The sequence below is a fragment of the Heloderma suspectum genome, chromosome 7 (genome assembly GCF_057233095.1).
Source record: "Heloderma suspectum isolate Gila_16-S chromosome 7, 16-S_ref, whole genome shotgun sequence".
NCBI classification, from domain to species: Eukaryota; Metazoa; Chordata; class Lepidosauria; order Squamata; family Helodermatidae; genus Heloderma; species Heloderma suspectum.
The window spans coordinates 21,020,253-21,036,956 of record NC_139464.1 but is presented as its reverse complement, the minus strand read 5'-3'; the positions used below and the strand labels follow the sequence as shown (position 1 = coordinate 21,036,956).

The following is a 16,704-nucleotide window of genomic DNA, read 5'->3' as shown; positions in this document are numbered from 1 at the left end:
AATTCTCAAGACACAATCACAAACAATTCCAACAAGAAGAAAAGGTGGAAGACAACAGAAGAAGCCAATGTGGCTTCACAAAAAGCTTAGGGATGACCTGAAAACAAAAAAGGACACATATAGGAAGTGGAAAGAAGGCCAAGTAACAAATGAAGAGTACAGGCAGGTAGCACAGAATTGCAGGGATGGCGTCAGGAAGGCTAAAGCTGAGAACGAGCTGAGGTTAGCGAGGGATGCTAAAAACAACCAAAAGCCTTTCTTCAGCTACGTGCATAGTAAAAGGCAGAGGAAAGAAATGGTTGTTCAGCTATTAAATAAGGATGGCAAAACGATAACAGATGACAAAGAAAAGGCAGAGGTGCTCAATTCCTACTTTGGCTCAGTCTTCTCCCAAAAGAGGGTCTATGATGCCCCTGGCAAAGGCGAAGTACAGGCTGAAGGGGCAGGATTGCAGCTTGAGATAGATAGGCATATGGTCAAGGAAAACCTGATTACCTTGAATGAGCTCAAATCGCCAGGGCCAGATGAACTGCATCCTAGTGTAATAAAGGAACTGGCAGAAGAACTCTCAGAACCGCTGTCTATTCTCTTTGAGAAATCATGGAGGACGGGGGAAGTGCCAGATGACTGGAGGACGGCTAATGTTGTCCCTATCTTCAAAAAGGGTAAAAAGGAGGAACCTGGGAGCTACAGACCAGTCAGTCTGACATCAATCCCTGGGAAAATTCTGGAGCAGATGATAAAGCAATCCATCTGGAAGCACCTTGAAAACAATGCCATGATTACTTGAAGCCAACATGGATTTGTCAAAAACAAGTCCTGCCAGACAAATCTGATCTCATTTTTTGATCAAGTAACCTCCCTTGTGGACCGTGGGAATGCTGTGGACATAATATACCTCGACTTCAGCAAAGCTTTCGACAAAGTGCCCCATGATATCCTGATGAGCAAACTAGCTCAAAGTGGGCTAGATGAAACAACGATCCAGTGGATCCACAGTTGGCTACAGAATCGGACTCAAAGAGTGCTTATCAATGGGACCTTCTCAAACTGGGGAGAGGTAATGAGTGGGGTACCGCATGGCTCAGTCCTGGGCCCAGTGCTCTTCAACATTTTTATTAATGACTTGGAGGAGGAGGTGCAGGGAATGCTGATCAAATTTGCAGATGACACCAAATTGGGCGGGATAGCTAATACTTTGGAAGACAGAAACAAAATTCAAAGTGATCAGGATATACTGGAGCGCTGGGCAGAAAACAACAGAATGACATTGAATAGGGAGAAATGCCAACTTCTGCATCTAGGAAAAAGAAACCAAATGCATAGTTACAAGATGGGGGATATGTGGCTCAACAACACTAAGTGAGAAAGATCTTGGAATTGTTGTCGATCACAAGCTGAATATGAGCCAACAATGTGATGTGGCTGCAAAAAAGGCAAATGCTCTTTTGGGCTGCATTCATAGAAGCATAGCTTCCAAATCCCGGGAAGTACTAGTTCCCCTCTACTCAGCACTGGTTAGGCCTCATCTGGAGTACTGTGTCCAGTTCTGGGCACCACACTTGAAGAAGGATGCAGACAAACTGGAGAGGGTTCAGAGGAGGGCAAGAAAGATGAGCAGGGGACTGGAAACAAAGCCCTATGAAGAGAGACTGAAAGAACTGGGCATGTTTAGCTTTGAGAAGACTGAGGGGAGATATGATAGCGCTCTTCAAGTACTTGAAAGGTTGTCACAGAGAGGAAGGCCAGCATCTCTTCTCAATCATCCCAGAGTGCAGGACACGGAATAATGGGCTCAAGTTAGAGGAAGCCAGATTCTGGCTGAACATCAGGAAAAACTTAGAGCAATACGACAATGGAACCAATTACCCAGGGAGGTGGTGGGCTCTCCCACACTGGAGGCATTCAAGACGAGGCTGGACAGCCATCTGTCAGGGATGCTCTGACTTGGATTCCTGCATTGAACAGGGGGTTGGACTCGATGGCCTTGTAGGCCCCTTCCAACCCTACTATTCTATGATTCTGTTCTATGATTCTATGCCTTCAATCTTTCCCAGCATCAGGGTCTTTTCCAAGCCAATAAAGTAACACACAGGAAATGTTAAGCCATCACATGGTGGCATCGCTACATCAAGGAGTGTCAGTACAGTAACCGCATGGGTCAAAAGAAGTTGCACACAGCTCTTATGCTGCTGTGTCATAACATTAACTATGTGATGACTGCAGGAGTGGACATACCATTCAAAATACAATTGAACAATCTGAATAAAATCCTAGAAACCAGAGGCAATTTTCGGCAAAGCTGAATTTTTTTAAAAAAAATCAAACATGGGCAAGTACTTTCAGCACCGCCCTGCTAAATATGGATATTATTAATTAAAAGATTCCTTTGTGATTATTGCTTTGAGGGGAGCACCTACATTATAAATTCAAACTGCTTTAACTATTAAGTTCTTTGTCCTCTACCATACATAGGATGGGAGAGATGCAAGCTTGATTGTAAGAGATGCAGGGCCTGATTGAAAGAATGAAACAAGAGTGTAAATAGTACTCTGTTTAGCTGTGAATTAACATGGTTTAGTGGTCAAGTTTTCATTGTTTAGGAAGTACATGAAAAAGCATTCACAGGAACAATTAAATCAATGATTTTAAATCAGCTTTTTTTCTTGCCAATTTAAATCAATCCACCCTGTTCTGTAGTGCTATGCCAGGTGCACATGCTATAAAGCTGAGAACCTTCCCCAGACATAAAAATGACTAATTTCATCAACTGATTCATCTCTCAAGCATTGGGTTCAAGGATTTCTCTTTGATGCTAGGCCACCATTTGATGAACACTGTCTCAGTAACCAGACCGGACACCAAGATAATTGCAGCAAGAAAAGAAACAGGATGCTAGGAGAGCAGATTACATTACTTCATATTGCATGTGACAGCATGCACCATGCCAGGAAACGTGGCTTCAAAGAACCAAGGAGCCAGTCATGAAACACCCACTGCACGACACCCGGTGAAACATTTAACCTTTCGAACTTTTTCAGCATCATTAGACGTCAGGATGTAACCAGAAGAACTACCAGCATCATTACTATCTGAATGTTCTTTTCTGCAGCTCAGTCGAGACGTTATTTTATTTTAAATCCTGAGTAATTGCCACCTGCTGTTTCATACGCTTCTACTTTGCACAAAGCTTAACAACAAACTTAATTAGGCTAATTCTACTCAGATTAATACTTCCTGTCTTTCGGCACTGGCTGTGCAACATGCTATGGGGTGCCAACTTAGCCTAAGAGTACAGGAAATGCTGATTTCTAAGTGTGTGCGTGTGTCTTAAACTGCACTGCAGGATGGGAGATAGTTTAAACTCGGAAGAGCACTCAAGTTGTTAAAGTCATGCAAATGGGAATTGATTTCCAAATAGAAAAATAGTAGACTGCTCTTTATTCTAGAAATATGCACTAACTAGAAATGAGGAGATTCTCATCTCTTCCCTGTGCTGGATTTCTCAATCTAGTATAGAGGCAAGTCAGACAACACAAATATTAGTCAAGCTCTTCAAATATATTCTCTGAGTAATCCCTATAAGAACCCTCTAAGTAGGTCAATTTTTTTAACTCCATACTGCAGATGAGGAGCTGAGGCCACCTACTGACTTTCTGGCATAGGCAAGTGTGAAGGTTTGAGGCCTACAGAGGCAAAAGGGAAAAAACCGTCAAGCTGAGAGGCCTGGAGTTTTCTCTTGGAAGGGGGTAACCCTGAGAGGAGTCGTCTCATTTCTCTGGCTAAGTGTCAGTTTCATTTCTCCAATTAAGTTTCATTTCTTCAGGTTTGAAGCAGTACTTTCGGTTTTGAGGGAGGAGGGTATATAAAGAGAGCGAGAGAGCCAGTAAGAGCAGAGAGACAGCCAGAGTCTGAAGTGAGAGCAGAGTCTGAAAAGTGAGCAGGAAGAAGCAGGCTAGAAAAAACCTAAGGACAACTAGGGTGCAGAAACTTGCATTTTGCAAATTTTCTTTTCTTTTAAGGCCTTTTGTATCACTCAGCTATATTGTGTAAATACCTTTAGTTGTCATTTGTTTGTTTTAAATCTACTAAGTAAACTGTTGTGGTGTGTCTTGTGTCTAGACTGTCAGTCACCTCACGTCTACAGTGTAAAACCCACATTATTGGGGAGGGGACTGTGTTGTTACTGGGAAGGGGAGTTTAAAAGAAGGAAGGTGGGACTCTTAAGGAGGCAAGAGATCCTTAAGAAGTTGCTCAGGGGGTCCAGGTCATAAGGGGAACCTTGACAGCAAGATTTGAATGAGGGGCTCCAATGCATCTGCACTGGAGGCAATTCTTTTTTCAGTTTGTCAAACCATTGTTTGGTTTGCCATACCACTGGATCAGATTGCTGTCCTCACTCATGCTTCTCCTCCAGAATTCAACAGAAGGGGAGGTGGGAACCCTTTTGTTTAGCTACACTGGATAACAATAGAGCTTTCAACTCAAAACTAGGAAGCTGGTCACAAGTATGTTCCATCTGACCGCACTCCCAAAACACACGGCTGTGCCTAAACAGTAACAAGTTCTCCATGGTGGCCAACTGCAGCAAACTGAAATAGCAGTTTGAGGGTGGAGGGAGCTCTGGAGGGGTTCAGTTTCCCTCCACCTGGCTAAACTTCATTTTTTAAAAAAAATAAATCACCCCATCCCAACATTTTATAGGGATTTGGTAGCGGATCCAGTTGTGCACATGAGTCTGACTTCATATCTAGTTTCAGCGTAGGTGGGGATTTGAACTCACGTCATCCCAGCCCAAGTTCAACACTACCCCACAATGATAGCTTACAGCCTGGCATGTATATTCTCAACATGGACCACTGAACCTACTTCTATGCAAAGCATAGCTGTCCAGATGTTATTTGTAAAAGTGCACTCTTACTTGATCTTGTTGAACATGACAGGGCATGGAGTAGGGGGAAGGATTGCCTAGGACCCAAGTTGCCTAAGACAGAAGGCTTAAGTCCTTTGGGGGAGGGACCTGTCCTCTTGCACTGTGCAAAGCACCATGAACAGTAATGGTATGATATAAAATAATATTTTTTAAAAAATGCGAACTCTAGAACAACCATCTAGAACAACTCTAGAACAACTTGGTGCCCTCCAGATGTGTTGGACTATAACTTCTATCATACCCAGCCAGCATGGCCATTGCTGGCTGGGGGTGATGGGGGCTGTAGTCTAACAGATCTAGCAGGCATCAGGTTGGGGAAAGCTGATTAAAAACCTATGCTTCTGGGAATGTTGCCCTACGTTTGTGTCTTGTTCAAAAAGAGAGGACTCTGTAACTCTTCCCATTTTAGACATATGTGTATCTTATGATACCAGTGCAATCCTAATGCACACATACTTGAATTTTAAAAGCAATGTGGGAAAAGGTGAAAACTTGTAATAGAGTTAACTAATTTTCATTCTGACACTATGACAGCCTTTACATTGCGCTACTAGGGCCGCGGTGGCTTAGTGGTTAAGACGCTGAACTGCAGACCAGAAGGTCGGCAGGTCAGCAGTTCGAGACCCGAGTGCTGCGTGACGGAGTGAGCTCCCGTCTTCAGTCCCAGCTCCTGCCAACCTAGCAGTTCGAAAGCAAGAAATTGCAAGTAGATAAATAGGTACCGCTTCGGCGGGAAAGGTAACAGCGTTCCGTGCACCTCGGTGTTCAGTCATGCCGGCCACATGACCACGGAAGCGTCTTCGGACAGCGCTGGCTCTTCGGCTTAGAAACGGGGATGAACACCGCACCCTAGAGTCGGACACGACTGGTTGGGGACACCTTTACCTTTTACCTTTTTATACCTCTGGCTTACAGCTGAAACTGCTGCAGTGCTCATAATTCAGATGTGATGCTTTTTAACTGTTACATCTGCGTTCGTTTCTATGGGCTCGATCTTTCAGCAGCATGAAGGACTCCCAGAGAATTAACATTTAAGGGTAAGGCAGACTGCTGCAAGATTCATAGCAATTTCTCTTACGCCCCATTCCTCCCCCCGCCCAAGCAGGAATGATTGGGAAGGGAGAGTTATGGAATGTGCAGAAGGCCAAGCAGAATTTTGCAGTTCAACCCATTACCCTGAACCACAGATTTCCATGGAAAAATCTGGGTAGTTTGTCAGTTTCCATCTCCTCCATTTGTTACCCTGCTACCTAGACTAGCAAGGAACTACGTTTTGTTAGTCCACAAGCCATAACAAAGGCTTCCTATACTGAACTATACAGGCCCCATATATTTTTGTGTATATATCACTCACTTACTTTCACATGTATTATAAGTGTTATAGTCTATCCCTGCTGCATATACAGATGGCAGCTCTCATACGTGCATGCAAAATAAGCATGCATTAAGACTATAGAAGTATAATCCTAGGACAGACTACAGTAACGTATAATTATAATTTAATGAGGTTCTATATATGGTCCTAGGTCATCCTTGAGCCACCTAACGCCCAGAGTCATAAACTGTGAAGGTGTTCTCCAAGTCACACATAAAGCAAAAGGTAGCTGTTTGCCATAAGCAAAATTCCAAAATCCGTATTAGTGTAATAAATTTATTAGGCCAACAAAAGCTCACAAAAGATGTGCAAGCTTTCAAGATCTCGTCATCAGGCAAGATGTTACGAAAAGCAGGTTAGGGCAGGGTCATATTTCTCTCTCTCTCTCTCTCTCTCTCTCTCTGCCCCTTCTTTGTGTAACGTCTTGACCAATGAGGAACTCTGCAGATCTCAAAAGCTTGCACATTTTTTAATGAAGTTTTGGTTGGCCTAAGTTATTACATTAGTATGGATTTTGGAATTGTGAAGCTTAGCTACCCATCCAGAAAGCCTGGAAATCAATTTTGACTGGGTCCACTTACAAACCTGGAGTGTATTAATTAATGTGTTTAATTCAACATATTTTTTTAAAAAAGAGAACAAAATTAGAAAAAAAAACAACCCACAATTCCTTCCCTTCCCCAAGATGTCCCAGAGTCTGCTATATTTCTTGCAAGTGAACAGCTGCTGCAATCCAGGTGGTAAGTCAGCAGGCTGGCTACTCTTAGAAGGATAGTCTGGAAAATGCTTGAAGGCACAGCCTGGGGTTGCATCTGGAGCTTTAGAACTGCAGCAGGGTCAGGATTTCAGTTCTTTCTTCTGTTGCAGAAACACAGTTCTGCTGGAGTTGTCCTGCTGCCTTGTTGTCTTCTCTCTGCAGGTAGTTTGCCCAGCTTCTGTTGCTGATCCTTGAGAAACAGTTATGTCCCCGAGCCATTTCCTGAAGAGCAACCCACATTTTGGCCTACTGATTCTTCTAATGATAGCAATGCGATTTCGGCCAGGAAGAAACAGAATGCTGCGAACAGAATGCTGGACTAGACGGACCCTTAGTCTGATCCAGCATGGCTCTTCTTATGTTCTCAAGAAGCTCTCAGCCCCTTTGAAGTTTTCAACAACTTTCTTGGGCTTCCAATGTTGGTTTAGTTATGCAGGAGGCCATTCAGGCCTTCCTCGGGCAAATCCCTCTCTAGAAAGCTGATCCACACTTAAGATACCCCAAATACATTGAGAACAAAGCCTTCTGCTCTGTAGCCCAATTCCAGCGGTTCTTTTGTGCTCCCTCCCAGTGTGCAAATAGACACCTTTTGAGGCTTAGCATTTGTTTATTTATTACAAGGGTGGGCAGAAGGTAGAGCTGGATCTACTGGCAGATTTCCAGGTGATCTGCAGTAGACAGGCAAGGATTTCTGGGCCCCAATAGTTTAACGATAGCAGCAACATGATTGCAGTGTGGTTAACAAGCAGCTCTTCTTCCTCGGTGTGTGTGGTGGGGTTTACTGGTCATACCATTCCTTTCCGCAAAGACTTACGGGGCTCGTTTTCAAATGAAGTATCCTCTCTACTTCCTAACTCAGTGCAAGGCAAAGCTGGTGTGAGCAAGGTGCTAGATCTGGGTATGGGGAACCCAGGCTCAGATCTCTGCTTGGCTCTGATTAACTGGATAGCCTCAGCCACTCCATTATTTCCAGTGGCACAGCTATTTAATTTTAGACCCTGGACCTAATGGTCGTAGCCACTCCACTTTTTAGATGGCCCTGTTGCATTACTGCATTTGTGGAGCACACACCTAACCTAATACTGCTCTTCCTTCCGACCCCCACTGCTATCCCATGCCTTACAACTTCTTCTACATTCCCGACATGTTAGAGCAAACGAAACAAAAACGTGCTTGCTAACCCTGATTAAGAAAACTAATACTTTCAGCACGTGCAGTTTCGCATTGTAAACTCACTTAAATTATAGCACCATCATGACCGCAGGAATGAAATGGCGCTTCGCTTCTGCTGCCCTCATGCTGAACACATGACTTGGGAATAAGCAGCATTTTGCTGTAGAAAGAGGTAATATATTTAAAAGGAAAAATAATAACACGAAGATCTGTATCCATATGCATGCCTGCCCACCCCCGATGATAATTCCTTTTTGAAATAAGAAAAAAGAAAGAATGCCGTGGCAAGCAGCATCAGCTCCGGGTTCTAGTCCCCACTCGGCCATGGAAACTCGCTGGGTGACTTTGGGCCAAGTCACAGAATCCCAGCCCAACCTACCTCACAGGGTTGTTGTTGTGAGGATAAAATGAAGAGAAGGAAGATAATGTAAGCTGCCTTGGGTTCCTTGCAGGAGGAAAAAAGTCAGGATATAAATGCAATAAATAAATAAAGCAAGCAAGCAAGCAAGCAAGCAAGCCCAGGCTGGCCCAGGTGTCTGCTAGCCCCTCTCCCCATCACCTGCTGCTCTCTGGGTTATGGGAGGGGGGGGGGCTGGACTGCAAGGCCTTAGTCTTTGGCCCCAGGGTGCAGCCCTACAGGTATCACTGATTATCTCTCCGTCTAACCTGCCTCCCAGGGTGGTTGTGCAGCTAAAATCACACCTCTGAGCTCCTTACAGGCAGGCAAGCTACAAATGCAATAAATAAAATAATCATAACATTTTCTCAATTGAAAATATATGGTGTTCAGATGCTGAAGAAGTACTTAACAATGTTGGTCCCCAAAAAGTATGCAGTCAGGGTTAGGTATCAATGAAGCCACACTGTCATTTAGGCCCAGTTAATTTAGGTAACAGATTCTCCACATCTCACCTCAAAACAATTAAGCAATTTACAAATAGTATTTTGGTGCCAATAAACACAAAGCAATAGCTCTTGCCTACAGAAAGTAGCATACATATATATATATATATATATACACACACACATACATATACATATACATATACACACATATAGTACTCACCAATACAGACTGTAGGGGACCGTCCACTAGTTTTGGCATTAAAGAGACAAGTGTTGAGACACTCCAGAATGGGAGCCAGAATTAAGAATGGCAGGATGCTTATCACATTCATGGCTGCTATTGGCAAGAGGAATCCATTCAAATTCAAATTCGAATTCATTGTCTGCAGATAATATCCTGAAGGTATCTAAAATGAAAGGGGAAATCAGTTTGTTTGCTGACCCATTGTGCTCCAGTTTATGGGAGGGAAAGGTTCACTCATAAGGGGGAGGGGAGCAGCACTCAGGGGAAGCCCCAACATTATCTCCAATCTAAGAGTGGAGATAACAGCAAGGATTCCTCCGGGGGGATTCCCCCTCCCACCCCCAGAGGAACCCAGTGAGGCTGGAGGTTCCACATCCCTGGTTTACACCCATTTTAAAGGTGCATGCTTTTTTCTAGGCTAAAACTGAAGAAATGGGAAGGTTCATCAGGAATGAACTGAGGGGGAAGGGGAACATATTATAATAATTTATACCCCATTTAAAAAAAAAAAATCCATAGCAGCTTACAAGAGGGGAGAAAATCTCAAGTATAACAACAATAAACATTTCATTTTATAAAATAAATATTTTAGCTGGAAGAATGCTGATTGCACAAAACTGGAGGAATGTGAAAAGTTTGTCTTTGCATGAGTGGCTTCATAAAACATGGTATAATGTTTATGGACAAAATTAGGGTGACTGTACATTACAGAATGTACAGAGTGCTTACAAAGTGCTATAAAGGCACAATCCTTTGCATATTTAGACAGAAAAAAGGCCTATAAATCCCAGTATGCTCCAGCCAGTCAGCATGTAGAGCTTAGACCTTAGGCAAATGTAGACCTTAGGCAAATGTAGAAATGCTCTGTAGAGAGCATCTACAGAGACCTTTGCCTAAGACTTGGGACAAGGGATCTGAGTTTTACTACTCTTAAATATAGACTCGCCTGTTTGTTTGTTTTAGAAGATGTATATACCGCTTTCCGTTGTAAAAATCCTGAAGAGGTTCACAACACATTACAAAACAATACATCATTAAAAGCATAACAGCATTTAGATAAGTTGTTGTTGCTGTTCAGTCGTTAAGTCATGTCCGACTCTTCGTGACCCCATGGACCATAGCACACCAGGCCCTCCTGTCCTCCGCTCTCTCCCGGGGTGTGCTCAAGTTCATATTCAATGCATCGGTGATGCTATCCAGCCATCTCGTCCTCTGCCATCCCCTTCTCCTTTTGCCTTCAATCTTTCCCAGCATCAGGGTCTTTTCCAGTGCATTTTCTCTTCGCATTAGGTGGCCAAAATATTTGAGCTTCAGCTTCAGTATCTGTCCTTCCAATGAACAGTCAGGGTTGATTTCCTTTAGGATTGACTGATTTGACCTCCTTGCAGTCCAGGGGACTCGTAAGAGTCTTCTCCAGCACCACAGTTCGAAAGCATCAATTCTTTGGCACTCAGCCTTCCTTATGGTCCAGCTCTCACAGCCATACATTACTACTAGGAAAACCATAGCTTTGATTATACGAACCTTTGTCGGCAAGTTGATGTCTCTGCTTCTTGCTATGCTGTCTAGGTTTGCCATAGCTTTCCTCCCAAGGAGCAAGCGTCTTTTAATTTCATGGCTGCAGTCACCGTCTGCGGTGATCTTGGAGCCCAACAAAATAAAATCTGTCACTGCTTCCATTTCTTCCCCTTCTATATGCTAGGAAGTGATGGGGCCAGATGCCATGATCTTAGTCTTTTTAATGTTGAGTTTCAAACCAGCTTTTGCACTCTCCACTTTCACCCTCAACAAGAGGCTCTTGAGATCCTCTTCGCTTTCTGCCATTAGGGTGGTATCGTCTGCGTATCTGAGGTTGTTGATAATTCTCCCGGCAATCTTAATTCCAACCTGTGATTCATCCAACCCAGCATTTCTCATGATGTACTCTGCATATAAGTTAAACAAGCAGGGTGACAATATGCAACCTTGTCGTACTCCTTTCCCAATTTGGAACCAATCCGTTGTTCCATGTCTGGTCCTTACTGTTGCTTCTTGACCCTTGTACAGGTTTCTCAGGAGACAGATAAGGTGTTCTGGTACTCCCATCTCTTTAAGAATTTGCCACAGTTTGTTGTGATCCACACAATCAAAGGCTTTAGCGTAGTCAATGAAGCAGAAATAGACGTTTTTCTGGAATTCTCTTGCTTTCTCCATGATCCAGTGAATGTTGGCGATTTGATCTCTAGTTCCTCTGCTGCTTCGAAACCCAGCTTGTACTTCCGGTAGTTCTCGGTTCACATACTGCTGAAGCCTAGCTTGTAGGATTTTGAGCATCACCTTGCTGGCATGTGAAATGAGCGCAATTGTATGGTAGTTAGATAAGTTACCTTTAGATTAAGTTAAGGTGCCTCACCTGATGGTATGATGACTTCCTTTGTACAACCTTCTTCATATTATATTTCCTTTAACTGTACCTCTGCCCAGTACCCATTCCTCCCACTCCCCTCCATACCTTATCCTACCCTTTTATTTGGTTTTTGGAACATTTATTATTAGATAGTGTGAAAGTTGTTCTAAAACTTGAAGACATATTCAATAAAAGGTATAAATAAAAATAGTCCCCCTTCCAACCCACATCCACAAGCCAAGGAGCCCTCTACACAGCACCACTTTCAACCCTCACTCTGTTGTAACTGCAGCATTGCAGCTGCGAATTAACTTCTGCTGCGGTAGAACATGCAATCTACTGTGGACTTCTCCAACAGGAAAATCCACTGTGCCCTGACAACATAGCTGTTGAAGCGAAGTAAACTGCAAAAGTCGTGCTATTCTTCTCTTTTTTTTACCATTATATTTAAATACACAGCTGTGCAGGCACATGAGGGCAGGGGTGCGACACTTTGGGTTTTTAGTGGCTGTTTTGTATTTTAGGGGTTCTTTTGTGTCTATCTGTTCCTCTGTAGGTAAAATGTGGGTGGTCTGCTCCTTTTTACCATGCCAACTGTTTGGCAGTTCTCCAGCCCAAGACTCTCACAGTGGTTTACACATGCCAAGTGTGTGCCCATGAGAGGTACTTGCCTACCCATCATTCCAAACTGGTGGCTGGAGTGAAGTTGGTCCTGGACCTTCTGCTCCCCTGTCCTGCCCCCTGGCCCTTGGCCACTAGGGGTGTACAGATTCCCCACCATCTGTTCTGGTAGGGAATCGGGGGGGGAGGCGATCCGTTCCTCCCCTCCCCCCCGGAATCCTCCGGAGTGGCTCGGCTCCACAAGGATTCCACGGAGCCGCACTGGCTATAGGGCCGCTTACCTTGCCGGCCAGAGCTGTTCGCCTCCTCCGCACCGATCGCCATTTCTTTCTTTAAAAAAAAAAAGGCCATCGGCAGGATGTGCCCATAGACTTTTACGCAAAATAGAGCCGTGAATCTTGCGCATAAGCCTATGGACACATAGGCTTATATGCAAGATTCACGGCTCTATTTTGCGTATAAGTCTATGGGCACATAGACTTATACGCAGAGTCTGGTCCTTACTGTTGCGCAGAGTCCTCATTTGAATCTGCGGCGGATTTCTCTAACTTCCCTATTAGCCACTGACTCCAAAGCAGCCACTGCGAAGATATGAAGGTGTGGTTGAAGAAATGAGCACGCTTCTCCATGCCTCTGTAACTGCGCAGCTGCGATGGAATGGGGAGGAGTGAAGGGGCGTCACAGAGTGACACAAGCACTAGGCACGCCAACCACACACCCACCACAAAATGCGAAGTTGGTTCGGGGAAGGGACAGACAGTTCGCACCCGCAGGAAACCTGCAGCAAAGCAAAAACATTGAAGCAAAACGCCTCTTTGGAAATCCACATTTTCCAGGCGAAAACCACAGCTGGGCTGCAACGTGGTGACTGTGTCATATGTCTAGAAGAGCAAAAGCCTCGAATCTCAGCAGCCCCAGAGTAAATGGCTCGTGTAGATGGGACCCTGCAGTCCAATCCGTAAGGACTCCTTTCATGGGAAACAAGAAAAGCAGGTGTGCAAAGCACTTGTATCTCTGCTTCTCACCACTTCCCATAATGTCCAAAGCTACTCTAAAGATGAACACATCCACACTGTAACTGACAAAAAAGAGCATTGGTTCCAAGTTTCCCTTAATGTTTGGTTTTACAGGGGGAAAAAAGACTGGGGGAAAGGTGGACAGAGGGGAGAGATGGAAGCAAGTATAATTTCCGTTCGCCCATGTGTTGGTCTCAGAAGTAAGTGCTTAATGAACCCACCCTATCGTCAGTGTATCAACAAGGCAAAGTAAAATCTGAAACAAAGCCAAAGCAATGTATAACTGTGTTTGCTCCATCTTCTCTTGCTTACGCTTGCTCCTCCTGTTTCCCTCCCTTTGTTGTGTTATTGCCCACTTTTGAAATTTAGTTTGCAAGCTTCTTGGGGCAGAGAGAGTTGTGATTTTAGTTTTTTTGTATTGCTTACTTTAGCCTGTGGAGCACCATGCACATAGATGTTGCTGTATAAATTATGGTACTTTAATGTCTGCAAAAAAGCTGATAAGAAATTAATATATCCAGGTGTAAAGATAGAACAGTTTCTTCTCAGGTTTTCCTAGCATTTCCTTTACAAATTATTTCAAGGTTCCTCCTGTCTAATCTTTTAAATAAGATCAGGTGTTACTGAATTGACCAAGGTCTACTCTCTCTATAGACTTTCGAACCGTAGTCAGCAAGACACTTCTGGGTATACACGATCAGGGGACGAAGGCAATGACTTTCTCTGGTTGTTTCCCCCACAACCTGGTATTTAGAGATGCACTTCCTTTGCATAGGGCATTTCCATTTAGCTTTCATGGCAAATTAAGTTTATATTGGAGTGGGCTAATATTGGCCAGGTTGACAAAAGGAGCTTCCAATCTGACACGATTAGCTTCCATTTTAAAGAAGGCACAACTCAATTTTGGAGAGTCAACAACAAGAGTGTTTAGACTGCAAACCTCTCTATCCCACCTTTTTACCCATGGCCTAATCCAGCCTTGTAAATACACTGTCTAAAGTTACCAGCCTGCAGAAAAAAATTATACTAGCCTGCTAAGAGGCTAGTAGTTTGCTTTTCCATGGTGGTTGCAGAGGAAAGAGCCTTTCTTCCTCTGTGGCTGTCATAGGCTGGTAGAGGGGCACAGAGTGATTTGTCTCTCTTCCACTAGCCTTCTCACTTGCCTGAACTGAATTCCTGGTCACCTACGGTGACCAGGTGGGTTGTCACATGCAAGACTGGCCTAATCCTTGTTGAGTATCTTGAATTACTTAAGATTTCTCAGGTTGCTCGATGGTCTACTGGGGAGAAGTGTCAGGCACAAATTCTTTTTCCTCTTCTACATGAGGATTATTAAGTATTTAGATTCAAATTATTCACGATTAGCATAGAGCAGCGGTGGGGAACCTTTGGCTCTCAGACCAGATGTGGCCTGCTGGCACAGCCATAAATCCCACCAAGGCTCAGCCAAGGCTCCATCCCTTCCTGAAGCTCCACCTCTTGGGAAAGGCAAGCTAGCTTTGCTGGGAACCACTTCTTCGACATGCCTGGAAAGCCTTGAAGGGGCAGCTCCTGATAGTGTCACTGGCTCCTCACGTTTCCTAGGGACTAGACCTCTGCACCTACCTACATGCATAGATGCTCCGCTGTACTATATACTACTAGTATGTGGATATTTTGGTTTTATGCAGAATTGAGGAAGTCACAAATGCCTAGATGGCAGAAAGAAAAATATTAATAATTATGACCCCTTCGGGGTGGTGGCAGCTGGTGATTGTAGCGTGTGTGTGTGTGTGTGTGTGTGTGAACTCTTAGTGCATATGGCCTTAAACTGAAGGACAATTCATAAGCTTTATACCAGTCATACCCTCCAAAGACCCTGCAAGGATAGTCCCCTATAAAACATATTGCCATGGTCACCTCCCAAGATGACAAGAGCATGAGTGAGTTGCTAGGGTTGAATCAGACACAGCATTCAGTTATGGCAGGATCCTGTGATACAATGGGCACTATAGGGCATGTTATAATAGTTTGCTCTGGAACATATTCTAAAATGCATTTAAGACCAGAAGAGTCGCTCACTCACCTGCATAACACACAATCTATAGAAGACTTGGAAGGCAAAGAGGGGAAAGAGACGGACAAGCGATTTTGTGCTTTCCACTTGACTTTCACTGTACTGGCCACCATAGTTTTCCTTGGCATGGTCTAGCCAGTTTGTGACATCCCCACTGAAGTATCGACATTTTACAAAACACACTTTCAGTGCATTAGCAACTATGCCACAGACTGTCAACAGGCAACTACCTGTGGAAAAGCAAGAGACATCAATGCACCACAACAGAGTCCATGCATGTGTGAAAATTACCGCCATATCATAAGGCACTCCATGCCATATAAGTGCTGGCATCGTCAGGTTCCAATAGCCGAAGAGGCTGCTGAGGAGATGGGCTGGAATGGAGTTCATAGCCCAGACAGGCAACCATTGCTGCCATTTCTAGGTTAAAGGACATAGCAATGGAAGGCTTGTAGCTCAGTGGCAGCACACATGCTTTGTATGCCAAAGTCCTGGGTTCAATCCCCCAGCATCTCTAGGAAGGGTTGGAAAAACTCCTGCCTGAAACCCTAGAGAGCTGCTGCCAGTCAGTGTCGACAATACCGGGCTAGATGGACCAATGGTTTGACTCAGTACAAGGCAGCCTCCTATTTTCTTGTGTCCCTAACAGGGTGCCTAACAGGAAGCAGGGGAAGGAGGCAAAAGGCAGAAGAAAAGAGACTGCAAGGGCAAAGCGGCAGCCTAGTAGCTTCCTTCAATGATACTGCCCAGACTGAGAGAATGGTGGAGCATGTTTTGCAGCTATACAGCAGGAAGTGCAGGACAGGAAGGCCTGGCGTGCTATGGTCCATGGGGTCACGAAGAGTCGGACATGACTGAACGACTGAACAACAAAAGTAGGAAGTGGCACAGGACTGGTTTTCTTGAGTCAACTTCCTCCAGGCAGGGGCCAGGAGAATTCCAGTCTGCAGTGCCTGTAATTCCTTCTATCAAACAGTGACCCTGGTGACAAGGAATGGACAAGTCTATCCACTTTGGTTTCTCTCCATTTCTCATTTGCCCAGTCTTGACTTCATTTTATCCCATTTCCAATAAAAGTTCGCATGAACATTTGTACACATTTTTGTGCACATTTTTTCTGATGTACACATTTTTGTACACAGTTTTATATAATATACACATTTTTGCCAGCAATTACCCCTATGCAATGCGTTTTTGTACATTATTTCCAATAATATATGCATTTATGCACACTTTTCTCTAATATACACAAATGTATGCATTTTTTAATTGGACAACTGCATCGAAAAATTGAAGG

The 16,704-nt window shown here is 44.1% G+C and overlaps 1 protein-coding gene across 2 annotated transcripts in view; it reads right to left on the bottom strand.

The window, feature by feature from the left end:
* Nucleotides 1–16,704, bottom strand: part of SLC15A5 (solute carrier family 15 member 5) — a 55,125-nt gene that overhangs the window by 18,353 nt on the left and 20,068 nt on the right. For both annotated transcript variants that reach the window (XM_084809221.1, XM_084809220.1), the window contains 2 exons: nucleotides 15,417–15,637; nucleotides 9,305–9,491 (listed from right to left, as the gene is read on the bottom strand). In XM_084809221.1, coding sequence (XP_084665347.1) covers nucleotides 9,305–9,491; nucleotides 15,417–15,637 — 408 coding nt within the window. The remainder of the gene's footprint in view (nucleotides 1–9,304; nucleotides 9,492–15,416; nucleotides 15,638–16,704) is intronic.